This window comes from Ochotona curzoniae, unplaced genomic scaffold, assembly GCF_017591425.1.
Source record: "Ochotona curzoniae isolate NIBS_2020 unplaced genomic scaffold, NIBS_Ocur_1.0 contig_3520, whole genome shotgun sequence".
Taxonomy (NCBI): Eukaryota; Metazoa; Chordata; class Mammalia; order Lagomorpha; family Ochotonidae; genus Ochotona; species Ochotona curzoniae.
The window spans coordinates 16015772-16037216 of record NW_024465894.1 but is presented as its reverse complement, the minus strand read 5'-3'; the positions used below and the strand labels follow the sequence as shown (position 1 = coordinate 16037216).

General features: G+C 54.7%; 1 protein-coding gene across 5 annotated transcripts in view; it reads right to left on the bottom strand.

Moving 5' to 3' along the window:
* Positions 1–1340: 1340 nt before the first annotated feature.
* BCL2L1 (BCL2 like 1) overlaps positions 1341–21445 on the bottom strand; it is a 56690-nt gene continuing 36585 nt past the window's right edge. For all 5 annotated transcript variants that reach the window (XM_040981677.1, XM_040981678.1, XM_040981675.1 and 2 more), the window contains exon 3: positions 1341–2883. In XM_040981677.1, the coding sequence (XP_040837611.1) occupies positions 2746–2883 (138 nt within the window). In that variant the 3' untranslated portion in view covers positions 1341–2745. The remainder of the gene's footprint in view (positions 2884–21445) is intronic.

Genomic DNA, 21445 nt, shown 5'->3' with positions numbered 1-21445 from the left:
GAGTAGGTGGGGCTGCCGACAGAGCAGGCAGAGGTCGCGGCGCTGAGCCAGAGCCGCCTGGCTAAGGAGTCGCACACGTGGCCGCCAGGGGGCAGTCAAGGCCGCCAGTGGACGCGGGCGGGGCGGCTGGCATGGGGCGGTGCCCGTCTGCCGGCCCGGCCCCCAGGGGAGCCCACGCCCCGGCCTGGGTGACCGCTGGGCTGGTCCACACCGGCTTCGGGCCGCAGCCACGTGCACCTCCACCCGATGCGGGGTTCATCCTGCCCGCACGCTGGCATCCAGCCTTCTCCCATCCCACCAAGGCTCTCTCCCGCTGGACAAACCTGAGTTGTGAGCTGGGCACGCATATGCCCCATTTTGTACAGGGTAAAGCTGAGGCCAGGTGACCCAGCCTATGTCACAACCTCAGGAGTGGGGAGTTTGGTTACCTCCCTGGCCTGCGTGCCCAGAAACTGCAGCGGGAACTAAACCACGGCCTCCTTCATGGCCTGGGGGGTTCTGACTTGCAAGCTCCCAGGACAGCCAGACTTGCAGGGGCAGCTCACCGCGCTCTCTGGCCCTCAGGATCAGTTCGGTCCTCTCACCTCGCCCCGTCTGGCACCCCTTGACCCAGGGGCCCCTTCACCTTCAGCTCTGGACGCGCCTGTTTCCTTTGCCATAAGCCAGGCCCCACTCACCCTATGCACCTGCCTCTCCAGAACCCCTCTCCTCTTCTGTGCTCATGTCACTTCCTACAGGGAGTCTTCCCTGAATGCAGATCAGCTCAAGTTCCCCATTAATGCTGCTGACACACTGTGCACCCCTTGAGTCGCCCTCGCCTCAGACACGGGCTTCACCTCTGTAACGGCCCCTCCACTGCAAGAGAACCAGAGAATTGGAGACATGTTTCTCTGCCTTTCCTAAAAATTGACATCACAAATGTTTCCTGCAGTCCGACCCCTTTCATTTCCTACACTAACAAGTCCTTTGTGTCTCGCCAGATAGTGCAGTGGTGTCCTCTGCTTGCCCTGTCTGCACGCTGCCCTGCAGGAGCCAGAGCCCAGCCTGGCAGAGCACGCTCGCAAAGCAGTTGCCGCCTGGCTCTGTGACTGGCTCCTGAGGGCGGGGACGGGGTGGATCCTGCCCCAGCGCAAGCCCAGTGCCCAGCAGGTACTCTGGGGGGGGACCACCCAGGGTTGAGGTGCAGAAACCCTAAGCCCTTGTCCACGGCCCTCCCCCAACCCCTGGGCAGCCGAGCTGAGCCAGGACAGTGGCTGGTTCTCCAGCAGCCTCTGCCAGCCGAGGTACCCCTCCACTTCTCTCTCTCTCTCTCTCACACACAAACAAGCCGAGGCCCTTTGTTCACTGAATCAACACAGTTTATTACTGAACTGCACTTTCACCTTCACACAGACTATTTCAAAGAGCTGGAACAAGTTGGAGAGGGGGTGGGCTGGGGGAGGGACAGGTGCCCCTCAGGAGCCTGGACCCCTGGGCTGGCGTCTGCAGCCCAGGGAGGGTGGGGTGGGGTGGGGGAGCATCAGGCCGGCCAATCTCCGGGCAGCAGCTCTCCACGTGCACGCGCACAGCAAGCCAGCAGCTCCGCACACATAAATACAGACACGCTTAACAAAAATAGTCTATCATTTTCACAAGGAATAAAAACTAGTCTCGGATATGTACAGCAGAGAGCCCAGGTGGCCAGGGCGGAGCAGAGGAGAGAGGAAGGCCCAAAGGGCTCCTGGCCAGGCCCCTGGGACCCTGGCAGCCAGCTGCCCAGGCTGGGTTGGGGTGGGCACAGGTTGGCCAGGCCAGGCAGTTCTAGGCCCTGCAGCCACCCTGCCTGAGCCCAGGCTCTCCTACGGCCCTGCCTGCCTGAGGTAGGGAAGACCCGAGCCTCCCCCAGCTGTTCCTGCCAGCTCCCCTTCCCCTCCAGGCAGAGGCCCCTGCAGCCCCAGAGCCCCGGGCAGCAGGCGGGGCAAGGAAGCTGCCAGGGGCTCATCTCCTTGCAGAAGTGAGGCAGCCGAGGCCAGACCCAGCTCTGGGGCATCCATCTCGGGCCTAGTTGGTCCCTCAGTCATGGTCATGGGAGCCAGGGGAGGGGACGGGACTGCAGTGATGCCAAACTGCGAGGGTTCCCTAAGCTTTGGCATGGGGTGCTTCCTGCAGCTAGAGCCCCCTCCCTCCCCTGGGAGCTGGTGAGAACATTCAGCCAGGGAGTGGGGCCTCCAGCCATGCCAAGGCGGGGAGGGAGTCCTGGTCCTCCTCATCTGCAGCAGCCTGAATCCCTAACTAGTGGCCTCTAGAGGGGTCTGGGGAGTGTGGAAGAGGGGAGGTCCAGGGCAAGATGGAGAATGATGAACTCAGAGGCCGTGAACATCAAAACAAAGGCAACCTAGTTCCTCTAGGGAAGCAGTTTAGCAATCTTTCAGGCTCCCTGGCAGGTTAGCACTTGCTGAGGCTGAGCGGAAGGGAAGGGTCGACCCTGTGGGCTACCAGCCACAACTCCCCCCACCTCTGCACCATGCACCTGTCGGCTTCCACTGGGCAGCTCTGGGGGAACTGTGAATTCTGAGGTGTGTGTGGGAGGAGGTGGCTCTCACAGAAGCGTGGTAGAGTAGAGAACTAACTGCAGGGGACCAGGTCCAGGCCCAGCCCTGGGATGGGGCGGGCACGGGCTGCATGTAGTGGTTCTCCGGGTGGCGATGAGGGCTGGACGGAGGGATGTGGCGGGAGCAGGGCAGGGGCAGGCCAGTGACTGGGTGGTCATTTCCGACTGAAGAGCGAGCCCAGCAGAACCACGCCTGCCAGGGTCATGCCCGTCAGGAACCAGCGGTTGAAGCGCTCCTGGCCCTTGCGGCTCTCGGCTGCTGCGTTGTTGCCATACAGCTCCACAAACGTGTCCTGTGAGGAGAGAGGAGAACACCTGTCAGGCTGCAGGCTGCAAATGGAGGACGCCTACACGGCGCCCCGGGTGCCACCTGTACCCCTTGGCTAGACAAAGGGTAAGGGGCTGTCCTCTGTTTTGAGCCCCACTTGCAAATGACCAACCCATGCCCCAACCCACGTCACTGCTGGGAAAAGAGGTGCAGAGAGGAGAGTTTCCTTCGAGGTCCTGCAGCCAGGGAGCAGCCTGGCTCCAGAATGGAGAAGAAGCTGCAGAGAATGGACAGGAGACCAGGTGGCTGGTGAGGAGCGTAGGGCACAAGGCAAGGGCCAGGGCGGGTATGACCCGGAAGCCACCGAAGAGCTTGGGGCTGCGTCCAAACACATGGCAGAGGCATTTAGCCTCCACCTTTCCAGAGGCCAGGACAAGGGACTAGAGTGAAATGGCAGAATGGTCAGGGCCAGAGCAGGTCATAGGACTTTCAGTTTCTCCCTAGGGTGACAGCGTGTGACCTGGCCCAGCACGTCAGTGGGTGGAAGGGCAGACCAGAGGGCAGGGCAGGGAGGGCAGCACGGACGCAGACCGTGGCCTCGCCCAGGGGATCCCTGAGGATCTGGCAGGATCCCTGCACCCAGGGCACATGACCCCAGGAGGGAAGCACATGACCTGGGCAGGGAGTAGCCTGCCTATGCAGGTAGGTCCAGCCCCCTTTCGGGAGTGAGCCTCACAGCCAATGTGCCCTTTTATGTTCCCAACAAGGCTGCCATGTGGGCTGTGTCCCCCTTCCTCCAACAAGACCAGGCACTTGGGCATCAGGGATGAAGGTCACCTACTTCAGTGGGGGAACCAGAGTCCTGTGTGGGAGGGAGGTACCCCTGTGTGCCCCAGAGCCCTTCCAGGTGCCTGCTGTGGTGGTGCATCACATTAAACCTCCACCCGTGACTCCAACACCCCAGAGCAGCGCGCCGATCGGAGTCCCAAATGTTCTGCTTCCGATCCGGTTCCCTGCTAACATACTGGGAAGGCATCAGAGAACGATCCAAGTACCTAGGGCCCTGCCACCCCTGTGGGAGACGCAGATGCAGCTCCTGGCTCCCAGCCACGGCCGGGTCTAGCCCTGGCTGTGTGGGGATTTGGGGAGTGAGCCACTGGGTGAAACATCTCTCTCCCTCTGTCACTCTTCCTTCCAAATAATCTTTTGCTGTTAATAATAATAATAATAATAATAATAATAAACAACAAAAGAGCTGCCCCCATCCCTGGGGCCACACTCCCACTTGGCCCCAGCCTCCACCTGCCAGCTGGCTCACTGGTGGCATCTAGCCAGTCCCACTTCCAATCTTGATGAGCCCCTCAGTCCACGCTCCAAAGATTTCCTCCTCTTTTTTTTTTTTAAAGATTTATTTTTATTATTTTTTTTTATTGGAAAGGCGGATATACAGAGAGTAGGAGAGACAGAGAGGAAGATCTTCCATCTAATGAATCACTCCCCAAGTCACCGCAACGGCCGGTGCTGCGCCAATCTGAAGCCAGGAACCAGGAACCTCTTCCGGGTCTCCCACACAGGTGCAGGGTCCCAAAGCTTTGGGCCATCCTCGACTGCTTTCCCAGGCCACCAGCAGGGAGCTGGGTGGGAAGCAGGGCTGCCGGGATTAGAACTGGCGCCCATATGGGATCCTGACGTGTTCAAGGCGAGGACTTTAACCACTAAGCTATTGTGCCAGGCCCCTCCTTCATTTTTTAAAGATTTATTTGAAAGGTAGAGCTACCTGGAGAAAATTTCCCATCTGCTGGCTCACTCCCCAAATGGTCACAACAGCTGGGTTGGCCTAGGCCAAAGTCAAGAACTAGGAGCTTTTCTTGGGTCTCCCATGTGAGTTGCAGGGACCCAGGCAACTGAGCCAGCCCCCACTGCTCTCCCAGGCCACCAGAAGAGAGCTGGATGGGAAGTGGAGCAGCTAGGATTCAAATCCATTCTCACATGAGATACAGGTGTCACAGGGCTGACCTTGCTCGGTCCTAACGCCAACCCGAGCTGCAGATCTGACTGTTCTCGGCATAATTCATTTAAGTCACACTGACCTCCTGGCAGTTCCTCCAACATCTGCTTGCCATCCCTACTGCCTGAGGCCTTTGACTCACCCTCTCTCCCTGCTTCGCCACTGCTTAAATGGCATGTCTTTAGAGAGGCTTGCCTACCACCTGTGTCAAACGGTGCCTACGTCCACCCCATCCACACACCCCTTCCCCTTGCTTTGGGCTTCTACTCACAACTTGACCTAGCTGCTTCTGACTGGCTTCCCCTGGGATTTGGCTGCTGTGCGTCTAGATGAGGGCAGAGTCCCTGCAGATGACAGGATCTGACATGGCTGGGGTCAGTGGTCATGAGCCACGCAACATGCCGGTCCATGACAGGTGCTGTGGTTCCACTTGGTTCTACAGGAGCTAAGAACACCCAGCGCTGTTGGGCCCGGTGGCATGGCCTAGCAGCTGGAGTCTTCGCCTTGAACACGCCAGGATCCCATATGGGTGGTGGTTCTAATCCCGGCAGCTTCACTTCCCATCCAGCTCCCTGCTGGTGGCCTGGGAAAGCAGTTAAGGACGGCCCAAAGCTTTGGGACCCTGCACCCGTGTGGGAGACCTGGAGGAGGTTTCTGGTTCCCGGTTTCAGATTGGCGTAGCACCAGCCATTGCGGCCACTTGGGGAGTGATTCATTGGATGGAGGATCTTCCTCTCTGTCTCTCCTCCTCTCTGTATATCTGACTTTGTAATAAAAATAAATAAATCTTAAAAAAAAAAAAAAAGAACACCCAGCGCCTAGCAATGCTACAGTGGGTGGATGGCTGCTGGTGGGGATGCTGGCGTGAACAGACTGGTTGCCCTGCCTGGGACCCGGGGCAAGTGCCCAGCCTTGTGGTCGCATTAGCGACCTGGGTTTCATTCCTGGCTCTAGCTCCCAATGCAGACCCTGGTAGGAAGTGGTGATGGCTCAAGGAACTGGGTTCCTATCATGCACACGAAATGAGCTCCTGTCAGTTCCTGCCTTGGGCAGGAGCTCATCCCAGCCACAGTGGGCATCTGGATGACTGCACCTGCATTTGGAAACTCCCTCTCACAAATGACTGCATTTTAAAAAGTACAGCACCCACACAATATGCAGCACGTACTTGACAGTAACAAATGACTTACTGGGGAGCATATGTGCTATTCTTTTAACCACTGTTTTACAGTAAATACCTCCTGCTTATTAATAAAGAGAATGCTGTATGCAAAACAGTGTGCCATGTTACACTGGCAACAGCTTCAGACACGTTTTCCACATGCCTTATTGCATCATTTCTCTTGCACTAACACCACAAAGGCTTGTGTAAGCCCTCTGCTGTTTGCACAACCACCAAGCTGCCCAGTGGCACATTTCTCAGAATGTGCGCGCCGCAGTGATGCTGGTCAGGACACTGGCAGAACAAACACAGGCCTGCTTGCCACACGCCAGGCGCTGCTCCCTCTGTGCAAATGGCCAGGTAGAGACGTGAGCCCAATGCAGAGATGATGTAACTGAGGAGTAACACAGGGGACACCCAGTCCACGGCATGGCAAGGTAGGCTGGCACTGTGGGACTGCCTGGCCTCACAGTGAGTGCAGCGAGGCCTCCGGGACAGGGGCCACAGTCCGTGGTGGTGGCTGAACCCACCTCCGGGAGAAGAGGCAGTGGTGGGCAGTCACATGCCTCCCTCCGTCCTGGCCTGTCCCTGCTGGGCGTCTTGGTTGACATGGAAATTCTTATGGCAGCAAGTTTAATGGCTTTGCCCCAAGCCAAGGGTATCCAGGTGAGGTCACTTACCCATGACAGGGGAGAGTATCAGACTGTGGGAAACAGAATGGAGGCCTCAATCCCAAGGGGCAGAATGTCCCACAAAAGACCAGGGACACTGGGGCCATAGCCAAAGTGGGACGGGCCAGGCTCCCATGATGGGAACTTTCCTGAAGCTGCGGACTGGCAGCTGCAGGAAACTTTGGGCTCTGGGGCTGTGCTGGAGTAAACAGGCCCTGTCCCCACAGAGCACAAAGCATTCACTGTCCAGGGTGGAGGGGCCCCTGTTCCCTGAGGGCCCTGCCCGCCCAGAGAGCCTGACTCCCCTCCCTAGGAGTGCCTTCTCCGGGCAGGGGAGATGGGCTTCCACAGGGTGTGGGTCCTGGGAATTGCTTTTGCAGCGAGTGCACAAGCAGCCAGGGTGTGCTGCTCCAGGGCGGGGGCTGGAGGGGCGGTGGCTGGCGTGGGTATATTTAGCCCATGGTTCACACGACACACTTGGAAACAAATGCAGCCATTTTCTCAGTGAGGGCTGCTTGGGATAAACAAATAAGATCACAGCACAGCCTGCTCTGGACCAGCAGAGAGAAGCCCCTGCTGCTTAGGCCCTGGCCCCCACCCTCCCATGCAGCCAGCTCTTGCCTCATGGACAGGAGGGCACAGGCAAGGAAGGGTGGGCTACGGGAGGTCTCCAGGGAGCCCAGGGCCTGGGCTTGAGTTGAAGTGCGAAGGGGGGTGGGGCAGGTTAGCCCGGCCAGGCCCGCTGCCCAAGCCAGTTCTCCACGACTGATGTGGGGCAGAGTCTACACTGGGAACTCAGGCTCCTGATATGGGCCCAGGAGAGGCCCTGCTGGGGATCACTGGCAGTTCCTCCTCTGACATCTCGGTGCCTCTCAGTCCTGGGCACACACTCCTGAGGGTTCTGTGCCTGCAGACTGGTCGTCCTTGCCACGTCTCTTTCTGGCCCTCCTGACACCCCGTCTTTCCTGTTCATCCCGTTTCTGTCCCTGGTAGGAACATATCCCTGGTGCTTCCAGGACTTCGGTGCACACACACTCATGGAGCACCCACTGTGTTCCATGTTCGGCACTGAAAATACAGCGACCAAGGCTGCCCGGTGCTGCGTTCTTATGTTTCCAGTGGCAGTAGGGTCATCTCCCATGGGCACAGAAAGAACTTTGTAAAGAGAACCAGTACAGCTGTGCTGTGCTACTTTAATTTCCTGGGATGCCAATCAGGACAAAGGTGGCTAAAAGGACTACTGGCAAGAAGAAACAAAAGCTGAGAGACATGGTCCAGGTAGGAACCGGAGCGAGCACAGTACAAGGAAGCAAGACTCCAGCAGAAATGGGTTTGGAAGAGAATTAAGTCATGTGGAGGTGACAAGGCAGTAGAGATTTCTCTGGTAGCCGCCACCTGAATGACAAGGTCGAGGCAAGCCATGGGAGGATTAAAACGCAGGTGCAAAGGCCCCGTGGCTGGAAAGAGAGTGTCCTCGATGAGGCCCTCTGTGTGGGTGCAAGATGCCCTGCTGGGTGTGAGGACTGCAGGAATGAAGACTGGCAGGTGTGAAACCTGCCCCGCCCTCATAGGCGCAGACAACCTCTGGCTGTATCTCTGCCCACAGGCAAAGAACCTGTGGCCACCTGCACCCCTGCACGACAACGAAGTCAGGCCAAAGGTTGGCAGATTGAGAGGAAGGGCCCAAGATCCAGGGACCACGCACACGGCGGGGGGGCCAAAGAACAGCCCCTGACTGGACAGTTCTCACCCCCTCCTCTCTCACCTCCCACATTCTCAGCAGTGTGACTGAGCAGACGTCTCCTATGTGCGCCATGCTGTCCTCACGACAATAAATAAATAAATGCACAAGGTAACAATGGTTCCCATGGGAGCTGTTTGAATGTCTTACCTGTTCTACGAATCCTGATTCTTTTAGACCATGATCCCTAGTTTTTGTTTGTTTGTTTGTTTTTAATATTTATTTGAGGCCAGTGCCCAGATGTGGTGGGTAAAGCTGCCACCTGTGGTTCCAGTCCCGGCTGTTCCATTCTGAGTTAGCTCCCTGCTGAGGTGCCTGGGACAGCAGCAGAGGATGGCCCAGGTGCTTGGACCCTGCACCCACATAGGAGACCCGGAAGAGGCTCCTGGATGGATCTAGGCCAGCTTCAGACATTGCAATCATTTGGGGAGTGAACCAGCAGACAGAAAATTGGTCTGGGTCTGTAACACTGCCTTGGACATAAGTAAATTAATTTTGAGAGAAAGAGAGTTACACATGTTGGTTAACTCCCCAAATCTGGAGATGGGCTACATCCAGCCAGGAGCCTCTTCCAGGCATCCCACGTGGGTACAGGGAGCTGGACTGAAAGTGGGAACTGATGGAACTCAAATCGGCGTCCATACAGGATGCAGGACTGCGGGTGATGGCTACCTGCAGGGCCACGACAGCGGCCCCCATACTCACACAGTCATGCTTACTTAAGGTTGTCGCTTGTACTGTCTCCCCCATAAGCCTGAGTGGTTCTGCCAGCTCTACCTCTAGAATCTGGTGCGATACCCAAACACAGCAGGCAAGGGCCTAAAGCAGTGTCTTAGGTGAACACATGAATGCTTTCAGCTCATCAATCTGACAGATGTGGGTGCAGCCTCCTTAGCCTACCCCAGGCCCTGGCCAGGAAGTGCTGGGGTCGGGACTAGTTTGAGTTCGGGCCTCTCTTGCTCATCTTGGTCACCTTTACCCTGTGCTGATGCCACCCCACTACCCACACAGCTGACACTGCTGAGGTTCTCACTATCACATGGTCAGCGGGTGATTGGGTCAGGCTGCCCACATGGACCGTCTGGCTCCAACATTCACGCTCCTGATCTTAATGCAGTATTCTGCTCAGTTCCAGCAGGCCAGCGCCTTTCCAGCCCCCATCATGGGCCAGGCAGGTGCCTGCCTGTCCCTGGTGGAGGTCCTTATCCTAGGCCCAGGTGAATGAGGGCTTGGATATACTGAGACCAGGACAACTGCATATGTGAGGAAACTGGTTTCAAGACCCAGCATGGTGGGCAGGAAACCCCATAAACCAGCCAGCGCTGTGGTCGTCAGGCCTTCTGGGGGTGGGGTGGGGAAGTGACCCTGAGGGCACCAGCTGAATGAACTGGCTCTGGCCTCGGCCAGCTGAGGGGAACTGGGTGCTACAGGAAGAGGAAGTGACGAAAACCAGGAAGGAAAGTGAAATCCTGTGTCTCAGCTTCACCGGAGGGCAGGCCCGTGCAGACAGGCCCTTCCTTCCTCCCACTGCCTCGGGAGGGCTGAGGCCCACCGCTTCCTTCCTGCTGGTTATTCTAGGAAGAGGTAGGTGGAGGAGAGAAAGGGGCTCCCAGCAGCCAGGGCCAGAGCCAGGGCTCTTGGGATGGGTCCTCGCCTGGCAGCGGCATGGCTGGGCACAAGCAGGCTGCAGCACTGCAAAACAGCTCTCTACTCTGGCCTCAGTTTCCCCAAGGGAGAGGCTGCAAAGTGGCTGCTACGCAGACAAACAAGACAGTGCAGACAAGCCCCGGGAGGTAGCAGGAAGGGGGTGGGGGAAAGTGGAGGCCTTATCAAGCTCTTGGCAGGAGCTGGGGCTGGAAGAAGGAGGTTTGTGGTTGGATTCCACTTCCGCCGGCTCCCCCTGGGGAGCTGTTGGGCTCAGAGATGTGGGCAATAGGAGAGGCACGGCCTGGATGCAGGCTGCTGGCGGGGCAGGGGTGGGTAGTGGGCAGGGGTGGGTAGTGGGCTAGGAGGTGGGTGGCCACGATCAACAGTATGGCTCAGCCAGCTAGCCTCGTTGCAAGGACCTCCGCTGGTCCTTGGCCTGCCGGGTCTCAGTTTTTCCGGCTTCGACGTCACAAGGCAGGGATGGTGAGATCAGGGGAGTGCCGGAAGCCAGGTGATGGCGGTGCACTGGAGAGTAGGGTCCCTGCCGTGGGTGTTTTGGGGACTGTCTGGAGACTGAGGTGTCCTCACAGCCAACTTGCTGTTCCTCTTCCTCAGCTGCCAGCCTCGGCGCCCCTCCCCCCATCAGTTCTAAGAAGTGCAGCCTGACAGCTGTGCAGCTCAGTTCTTAGAAAAGGAAGTGGTTGTGCCGGTGGGAGATAACACCTCCTTGGCTGGGCTGGGGACTGGAGAAAGCTGTCAGCAGTGGGAGTGTGCCTCTATTGGCCCGGCTCCAGCCCGGAGTTTAGGCATGTGGGCACAGGAAGGAAGAACCTTCATGGGGAGCAGAGATGCTCACACCTGCTTAACATGCGGCTGATGCATGCCGGGGATGGAGCCTGGAGCTGAGCAGTTCACAGGCAGCGGTGGGGAAGGGGCCCATTCAGTCCTCACAGTCACCCTGGCTGCTGAGGGTGGTCGCTACTCCCGGGTCACAGAGCCATACAACTACTGAGGGGCAGCCCTGGGGCTGGAGTGCTGGCCCCACAGCCCTGGCATTCAACCCGAGTTCCTGAGCAGCCACTTTGTGTTCGCATGCATCCATCCCGAGGACTGGGAGGCCTCCTCATCTCAAACCTCTCTCATCCCATCCCTGGGGACCCTTTTCTCTCACAGGCAGATGGCCATGGCAGATCCCAGTGTCAGAAACTCTAGGTCTTATCCACCCAATCATCCATGTGACACCGCATGCCTAACACTCCCATTTCACAGATGGGACTCAGAAAGGTGCAGGGCCAGGGCCAGGCAACACAGCACACGCAGGATTTCACAGGCACATTTGGGTGTTCTTGGATGGGGTTCCCTCCTCTGAGGAAGTGTTGGAACAGCCCCACCAGAAAACATGTCCCTTGTCAGGAGCCAAAGCCACTCCCTGTCTCCCCCAACCGGTTGCCCCTGTTCTCCTTCTCAATCATTCTCATTCTCGACCTCTCTGTTGTTCTCAGGCAATCCTGACTCAAGAGCTGTTGCCCAGGGCAGGAGGGACGGGCAGGACAGGAGCAGCTCTGCTGGCAGCCCTGGGCCGATCTTACTCCTCTCCTCATATGTAAAACGGAGATGCTATCTGGGTGGGAACAAGGTCACCTCATATTTCTCTACCTAGCTGAGTAGCCAGAACAGAGTGGGTGGGTAACTAAGAAATCGTTTAAAAACATTAATCATATTTGAAACGTAGAGAGACAGAGAGAGATCTCTTCAAGTGCCCACAAACAGGGCTGAGCAGAGCCGACGCCAGCAGGCTGCAACCAAGTCACCCGGGTGGCAGGAAGCCAAGGACATGAGCCATCGTCGGTTGTCCTCCAGTCATACTAGCAGAAAGCTGGATCGGAAACAGGGGAGCGGGGCTCAAACCAGGCACTCCAAGCAGTACCTTATCCGCTGCACCAAGCACCTGCCCTATCAATGCATCTTGTTGAACTCTGAACTTTGTAAAATGGGATGAAAATATTATTTCTTTTTATATAAAAAAGATTTATTTATTTTTATTGGAAAGTCAGACACACAGAGAGGAGGAGAGACAGAGAGGAAGATCTTCCATCTGATGATTCACTAACCAAGTGACCACAATGGCCGGCGCTGTGCCGATCCGAAACCAGGAGCCAGGAACCTCCTCCAGGTCTCCCACATGGGTGCAGGGTCCCAAAGCTTTGGACCATCCTCGACTGCCTTCCCAGGCCACAAGCAGCGAGCTGGACGGGAAGTGGAGCTGCTGGGATTAGAACCGGCGCCCATATGGGATCCCAGTGCTTTCAAAGCGAGGACTTTAGTCGCTAGGCCACCACGCTGGGCCCAAATGATCTTCTTTCAAAAAGAATACTAGAGGATTCAACAGTAACACACATAAAGCCCTGAGAGCTCTGTATGGCACACAGTAAGCGAAGTTAGTGTCAGCCATTCTTGTGCTCACTTCCTCCACAACCTCACTGGGAGGCAGCTCGGAGGTCCAGGCAGCTGAGCGTGGTGCTGGGCCTTCAACACACAGGAGAGAGGGCAGGGACTTGTGGGACGGCTGTAGAAAACAATCTTCTCTACTGTGCTGAGACAACAGGCCAGAGGGATTGGGGGAATAACCCGACTCAAGTAGGACCCACCCTCTCCCTCAAATTGAGATTCCTTCCAGAGTTTTTGACTCCAAATGCTTGCTCTAGGGTCCCAGCATCTTCTCCCTCCTCCTTCTCACTGAGGAGGCCACGGCCCCCTCCTGCCTGGTACTGCCCAGTGCTGGTCACTGAGGAGCGAATGGCCGTGGCCAGCCAGGACAGGAGGGTTCTGCACCCCAGCTCGGGACCTGCTTTGCTTTGGAGGATTCCACTCCCTGCCTGGTACATTCCTCCTTTTCCTGTCTCCTAGGGGCTTCTCAGGGTGCTACCCCTGGCAGGGGGATGGAAGCACCTCACACAGGTGGCTACCTGGCTGCTCCCTCTCTGAAGCACCTAAAATACCCAGAAAGTTGGTGCATACGGTGAGAGGCAGTGTTCTGGAGCAGAACGCCTTATGGCCACCAAAGGGTCTGCTCCCCTCCACCCCTGCAGGATTACAGGGGAGGAGGGCTGGGAGCATGTCTGTGACCCAAGGCAAACTCCTGCCCTGCGTCCTCCACCTCTTCACCCCCAGCCCCTGCACTGCGTTAACTAGTCCAGACAAGTCCTGGATATTTTCAGCCACCTTTATCTGATCGGAAATGTTTGGAATTCCACAGCAGAAGCCACCAGCCCTGGAGGATTTGGGGGTGGGAGCAAATCCCCACAACACCCTGGCCTTCCCCCCTCAAGTGAATGTTCACCCCCTTGCCCCCCTGTAACCCAAGACTGAGTGAGTGCTCCTACAGGACTGCATTTTCTACATTCCGGTTTCTTGGCCGCCTTCTTTTCCATCTCCTTGCAGTGCTCCCCTCACTCCAACCTTGGCCACCAAGGTGCTAAGAGGGCTGCAGGGCTGGGGCTGCAGCTGCCATGAAGTGGGGCTGGTCCTCCAGTCAAGACCCAGAGCTCTGGGAAGTTGCACAGCTACGATGTTGGGAAGCAGCCCACCGTCCCAGCTGATGTGGCTGGGCACTGCCCAGCTCTCCTGGGTGCAGGGGCGTGCGGGTCCCTGTGGTGTCGGGTTCCATTCCCTTTCTGAGTGGGGTGGGGGGACACGGAGGCTCAGAGCAGCCCCTGTCTCCACAGGGACAGGGCAGAGTCTCCTGACCCATGGAATTACCACAGAGTGGTTTTCAAACCCAGTGACAAGCAGGACCACCTGTCCGCTGAGCCTGGGAAGACCCTTGGGTCCCTGAGCCCCTTGTTCTGGTGTGTTCCCAGGCCCAGGAGCAGAAGAAATGGTGCTCATTTCTGCTGCTGTCGCCAAAGTCTGCAAGTAGGTGTTGTCCCTACTTTATCAACATGAAAACTGAGACTCAAGTGACAAAATTTTCCCTCAGGTACACTGGTCACCAGGGAGGGTAGGGTATCTGACTGCTGAGCATACTGACTTTGCAGGGGGATGGGAAAGAGCAAGCAAAGGACTTCACTGGGGGTTTCCTTCCTTCATCCTTTCACCTACCAATGCTTTGGCTGCTCTGAGCTCAGTCCCTGCTCCTGCAGCCCCGTTTGGCCAAGCCAACACATGCAGAGAGCGCTCCCCCTCTCCCAGTCACCAGTCACGCTTTGGAAATGTGTGAGTTTTGTAAAACAGAACAGGATGTCTTTGTGAACCAGGCTGACCTGTGTAGCTGCAAAAAGGCCCAGAGGAGCTGCTCGGGCCAGTTCTGGATATACACCAAATCTTTACTAGTGGACACCATGCAAGGCACTGAGGGTAAAGCAGTGCGTCTATGAAGCAGTGGGAAGACAAGCCACAAGAAACCTGTCTGACGGTGATGACTGCTAAAGAATACGTGCAATAAAGGAGACAGAGAATCGCATGATGAGATCAGCATTAGAACCTGGCCTGGGAAAACGTTCCAGGAGGTGACCTTTGGTCAGGAAGTACACACTGCAAGGACATGAACAGGAAAAACGCCATGCGGCTGAGGCTGACTGCCAGGTGGGGGAGCAGGCAGTGATGCGGGCTGCAGGGAGCCCAGGGTCAGGCTGCGCACCCAGGGCCTTCTAAGACTTGGGCTTGCCTGGTGAGACACTGCAGGGTTCTCCGCCATGGGTGGACTCCATCTGACCTTGGTTTTCACAGGGTCCTCTGATGGCTGTGTAGATACATATCTGACAACAATGATGGAGGCAAGAGTCTAGAGAAAAGCTTAAACAGGGATCAGGAAAAACATAATGGTAGCCTGGCCACAATGACTCCAGGGAAGCTGAACACGGGCTGCCAGGTCCAGAACTCAGTCTAAGAATGGAGCTGAGAGGGAAGCAGGTGTTTCGAGTTTGCTTGGCTGTTAAAGGAACCCACATCCCATGGCGGAGAGCCTTTTAGGATTCCTGACTCCACCTTCCCACTAACGCAGACTCTGTGAGGCTCAAGGGAACATGTAAGAAGGCCTGGGGAGGCCGGTGCACTGTGGCATAGTAGGCTAGACCTCTACCCGTGGCACCAGCATCTCACAGGGGTTTCAGTTCATGTCCTGGCTACTCCACTTCTGATTCAACTCCCTGCTACTGTGCCTGGGAAAACAACAGGAGGCCCCAGGTCCTTGGGAGACCCGGAAGAAGTTCCTGGCTGTAAGCTGATCAGTCTAGTTCTGACTGTAATGACCATTTGGGGAGTGAATCAGTATCAGTGGATGGAAGATCTTCCTGTCTCCTCCTCTCTATATATCTGACTTTACAATGAAAATAAATCTTACAAAAAAAAAAAAAAAAGGCGTGTATCCCTGCCCTTCATGTGGACACCTGGATGGAGTTCTGAATTCTGCATTTGGCCTGGCCCAGCCTTGAACGGTTTTTACTTTGTGTTTCTGCCTTTCAAACAAATAAGAGCAATAAGCTTTTAGAGAGGAAAGGATTTACTGATGTATGGCTTATGGACTGGAAGTTGCGGTCTCTCTGCCCTGTCCCAACCATAAAGGCAAAGCAGAGGGTCATGAGGGCATTTCCCTAGACTGCTACGATGGGGACCCAGATGAAGAAAGGGACGGACCATTTCTGTTGGAATGGAGGCAGAAGGCCTTTTGTTCACCGGGTGCCAAAGGGTGGATGGCAGGAGGAAGAAGATGGCGGGAATGAGTCAGGCAGTGAGGCACAGCGAGGTGGGAATGTCCAGCCTGCGACAATCCTGCTCGCGGCGCACACACCGCCTGACGAGGAGCAGGGCTCAGGTGGGAGGAATACAGGGAGAGAACAGCCCAGGCAGCGGGTGCTCAGGGATCCGACTCACCGGCTGACGGAGGCGATGCCAGGAGGCCAGGATGTACGCACTCACTTCCCATGGGAATCTTTCCAAATCAGCAGAGCGAGGCCTGTTCCATGGGACACCCCTCGTGCAACCCCTTCTGCTTCTATTCTATTCTGGGCTGAGTCTCAAGTCCCTCTGTGTGTGAACAGATTCTGAAGCCTGCGGCCACTGAAGTGCAAGTTTAGAGCTGGAAGGAATCACTGATCCCTCTGGCCTACAATGCCACGATTCTAGTCATCCCTACTTTTTTTTTAAATTTATGTTGTTATTATTATTATTTTTAAATTAGTTTATCTTGATTGGAGTCAGATGTACAGAGAGGAGGAGAGACAGAGAGAAAGATCTTCCATGCGATGATTCACTTGCCCAAGTGACTGTAACAGCCAGAGCTGAGCCAATCTGAAGCCAGGAGCCTGGAGCCTCCTCCAGGTCTCCCACATGGGTGCAGGGTCCCAAAGCTTTGGGCTTTCCTCAACTGCTTTCCAGGCCACAAGCAGGGACTGGATGGGAAGCGGGGCTGGCACAACATGTGCAAGGCAAAGAACTTAACTGCCAGGCCATTGAGCTGGCCCCCAAGTTATTTTTGTTTTTTTAAGATTTATTTATTTTTATTTGGAAAGTCAGATATATAGAGAGAGGAGGAGACACAGAAAGATTTTCCATCTGATGATTCACTCCACAAGTGATGGCAGTGGCTGGAGCTGCGCTGATCTGAAGCCAGGAGCCAGAAGCTCTTCTGGGTCTCCCATGCGGGTGCAGGGTCCCAAGGCTTTGGGCCGTCCTCAACTGCCCTCCCAGGGCACAAGCAGGGAGCTGGATGGGAAGCAGGGCTGCCGGGATTAAAACCAGTAACCATACGGGATCCCAGCGTACTCAAGGTGAGGACTTTAGCCGCTATGCTACTGTGCCAGGCCCCCCAAGTCACTTCTTAAACATTTAAACAAATGTATTGAAAAAAAATTTTATATATATATATATTTTTTTAAATTTATTTTTTATTTTCACAATCTTTACATAGTTAATTAGGGTAAAAAGGTTCAAGGGCTACAGAAAAGTGGATAAGGCTAGTATTTTTTCCATACTGTTTCCTTTATGTTTAAAGGGGGGTATTAAGGCAGCAGGCCCACCCAATTTCCCACCCTCCCCAGGTCCCGTATGTAGGGCATGCTCTGAGGTTTTTGCTCAAGTGGTTTTGTATTGAAAAATTTTGACGTGCTCCCTAAACACGTACTTCCTTTGTCTTTCTCCTTTTTGGAAAATGACCACTGAAACCAACATCCAGGAGCCAAGCATAACTCCTCTCTGCCAGCCATCCGTAGGTACATTCCCACGGATTGCATTCCCATCTCTCCTCACCCCTCCAAGACCATCACTGGTCCACGCCAACATCATTTCCTGCAGGTGTTGAGATGGCCTCCTTGCTGCCTCTCAGCAGCCAGAGGTGACAGCAGAGTTGGTTCCCAGCTGCTCAAACCCCGCCCCATCTTCCTGCCTCCCAGAGCAGGAGCTGAAGCACCTCACCATGGTTTCTCACACACCTTCATCTTCCTCCACCTTCCTCCCTGCCCACTCTCCTCCAACCCCTTATCTTTGAGGTCTCCCTCAAACACACCATGCACATCCTTTCCACCTTGGAGCCCTGCACTTGTTCCCTCTGTCTGGAATGTTCTTTCCACGGACTGCCACAGGGTTTACCCCCAGCTCATGTAGCTTTTGTGCGGCTGCCTCCTCTACTTCCTCCTCACAGGCCATTCTTAATCTTACCCTTTATTAAAAATACAGGAAAACACCAAAACTTTCTTGGTCCCCCCATGACTCTGCCCTCATAGTATGTGAACTCCATGAAGAAAAGTACCCTTGGACCCGGCGCGATAGTGTAGTGGTTAAAGTCCTCACCTTGAAACCATATGGGCACTGGTTCTAATCCTGGCCGACCTGATTCCCATCCAGCTCCTTGCCTGTGGCCTGGGAAAGCAGTTGAGGACAGCCCAAAGCTTTGGGACCTTGCACCTGCATGGGAGACCTGGAAGAAGCTCCTGGTTCCTGGCTTTGGATTGGCTCAGCTTTAGCCATTGTGGCTGCTTCGGGGGTGTACCATTGGACGGAAGATCTTCCTCTCTGTATATCTGACTTTCCAAATAAAAAGAAATAAATCTCTCTCTAAAAAAAAAAAAAGAAAAAAAAAGAAAAGCACCCCATGGAGCTAGAACTGTGCTTGCATGTGATGGACACTAAGTATTTGCTCAACTAACAAATGAAACAAAAAGGCAACACGGGATTGTTACTAGAACTAGAAAACCAGCATCATCTGCCACAGATGGAAGTCAACATAAAATACAGCAACTATTAAAAATAAAACTCTCCATTTGCATATTATCTCTAAGCTCTCTTTGAAAATCAACAGGACACGTGTTCGTGTTGGTGTGACCTCCTTACAGAGACACAACAAGCGGATGGCAGGAGAGAGCTGGGGTGGGAGTGAGTCAGTTCCTGGGAGAGCAGACCAGGGTGGTCACACGGGTGCTCCAACCCAAGTGGGCGGAGTGTAGGTACAGCCAGCCCAGACCCCCAAGAGTCCTGAGAAGCTAGGAAAACCCTCCCTAGGGCCAGGCAGCTTTGCTGAAGAGAACAAAGAACAAAGCGTGGCAGGCTGAAGGGGCCTCATGGGGCCACATCGTGGGGGACAGACACGCACGAACCTGTAGGTGAGGTCCGTGGAGACCAGACAGCTGAGAGCAGAAATGAAAACAGGCTAGGTCCCAGAGGGTGGCAGCTTCAATCCCGTAAACACCAGACAGGCCTGGGAGTTCAGGTGCAGGTCTGTGGACCCAGCTGAGCGCGGGGGTGGGTGGGAGGGCTCCCATGTCTCCACTGTCAGAGATGCTGAGTCTGAGCTGAGCACCTGTGAACGGGACAGAGCCTCCCTACCCCAGCCTCTACATTCCAGATGATCTCCCAGTTGCAGCCAGCCATGTCCTTGTGGGCCCATGGGACTTGGATCCCGGTTTCGAGGGGACGATTCTTTTCCCGCCCCCATGGGGCTCAGTGAACGCGGCTGCAGGTGTAGAGGGTGAAGCCAGAGCTGTTGCAACTGCCAGGCCAGCAATGCCTGACCTACATCTCCATGGTTGGCTGCATGCAAAGAAAAATACCAGGGCTTTCCGTTGGTGTTTACCAGATGCAGGCAGCTCAGAGAAGGCTGTGTCTGCTGCATGTCTGGTGTGGCCAGGCCAGGATGGTGGTGAGCTGTGTGCCACAGGGCAGAGAGCCAGCCTGCATACTACTTTCTGGCTTTGGGGATTCCACAGATTTTATAGACTACACAATTTTATCTTCTTCCTATAAAAGTCTTATTAAATCTTTTTTCTTCTTCTAGTTTATTATTAAGGAGACAGAGAAAAAAAAATGACAAGATTCTATTTAAAAGGGAAAAGAAAAAACACCTCCCTACACAGTTACTCTCATTGTAAACCACTGGCACTTGGAGTAAGCTTTCATTTTTCAAATTGTATTGGGAAAAAACAAAACAAAACAAAACAAAACAAAACAAAACAAAACAAAACAAAACAAAAAGGATAATCTGAAAGTTGGCCCGGTGGCCCAGCAAGAAGAACCTTGGCCTTAGGTCAGAAAACGCAGCTGGCTCCTGCTCTGCAGTGGCCTGGTCTGTGGTGGCCGTGCCACCTGAGCACTGAGCATGACTCGAGCGCTTCCTTTCATCTGACAAGTGTGGAGGCTGGGCACTAGGATCCTATTCCAAGGACCATGTGCACCCCAGAGGGAACAGTGGTGTGTAAGAAAACAGACAGGATACTGACAAGAAACTGAGCTCTAATCCCAAGACAGTCCTTTAGGAATTCAGTGTGCGATTCTGGGTCAGTCACTTCACTTCTAGGTACCCAACTCTCCTGTACAAACCAGAGACCCACAGTTCATGGAGAAAGGTGCCTCTGACATCATCATGCCACTTCATGCTCGCACATATTAGCATTCCCTCGGCCTATATCTATCTCTCCAACTTCAACTTCCGTCCTTGAGAACTGGTAGGCTACAAGAGCTGTGCCACAGCAACTGTAAAGCTCTGGTCCCCTTCTGACATCAATAAAAAAGCACTTCTACTTACTGTATATCTTACATGTGTTGGGTACTCATTTGTGTTTAAAATTGAGTTCTGGGGGCTGCGCTGTGGTGCAGCCCATTAAGCTGCTCTCTGTGACCTGGCATCCCACATCATAATGTCAGTTGTGAGTACCGGCTGCTCCACTTCTGAGCCAGCACCCTGTTAATGTGCCTAGGAAAGAAGTGGAAGATGGTGCAAGTGCTTGGGCCCGTGACATCCACGTGGGGGATGTGGATGGAGATGCAGCTTCTGGCTCAGCCTGGCCCAGCCCCAACTGCTGCAGCCTTTAGGGAAGTGAAGGAGCAGATGAGGAGCTCTGACTCTGACTCTTCCTCTTTGTCATTCTGCCTTTCAAATGAATAAGCACTAAAGAAAAAATATATCATGAGCTTGGTGGCTAAATCCTTGTCTTGCAAGCACTGGGATTCCAAGTCAGAAAACCTGACCTCTTTGCCTCCTCACTCTGTTGGGGGCTCAAGGAGTTAATGTGGACACAAAGAGGCACACAGATAAGCTGTTTTATGAGCAAGCTTGGATTTCCTCACATTCTTCTTTCCTTTGTCTTCATTTTACTTCAAAGGCGGGATAGAGAGAGAGAGAGAAACACACACACACACACACACACACACACACACACACACACACACACACACACACACACGAGACTCTTCAGTCCACCCGTTCACTTTTCGAAATGTCCACAATAGCCAGAGCTGGGACAGGCATAAACCAGAAGCTTGGAACTTAATCAGGGTCTCTCACGTGGGTGGTAGGAACCTAAGTACTTAGGCCATTACCTGCTGCCTTCCAGTGTGCACTCTAGTGGGACTGCTGAATAAGAAGTGGAGCAGTGGGCCCAGCACAGTGGCCTAGCAGCTGTCTTTGCCTTGAACGAACCAGGATCCCATATGGTCACCGGTTCAATCCCGGCAGCTCCACTTCCCATCCAGCTCCCTGCTTGTGGCCTGGGAAAGCAGTCGAGGACGGCTCAAAGCTTTGGGACCCTGCACCCGCGTGGGAGACCTGGAAGAGCTCCTGGCTTCAGATTGGCACAGCACTGGCTGTTGCAGTCACTTGGGGAGTGAATCATCAGACAGAAGTTCTTCCTCTCTGAATATCAGACTTTGCAATAAAAATAAATAAATCTTAACAAAAGGAGCACATGTACTACAGGGATTCACCTGGGTTTAATCCTAGCTCTGTTACCTACTAACTGGGCCATGGACTGTGGCATGCCTGCTACCCTGTCATTTCCTCATGTAAAAGCCTTCCTTATGGCATGACTAGCAGGATTACTAGCCATATGCCTGCTGTTTGGCACAGTAACCACTTCACTTAATACATGAACC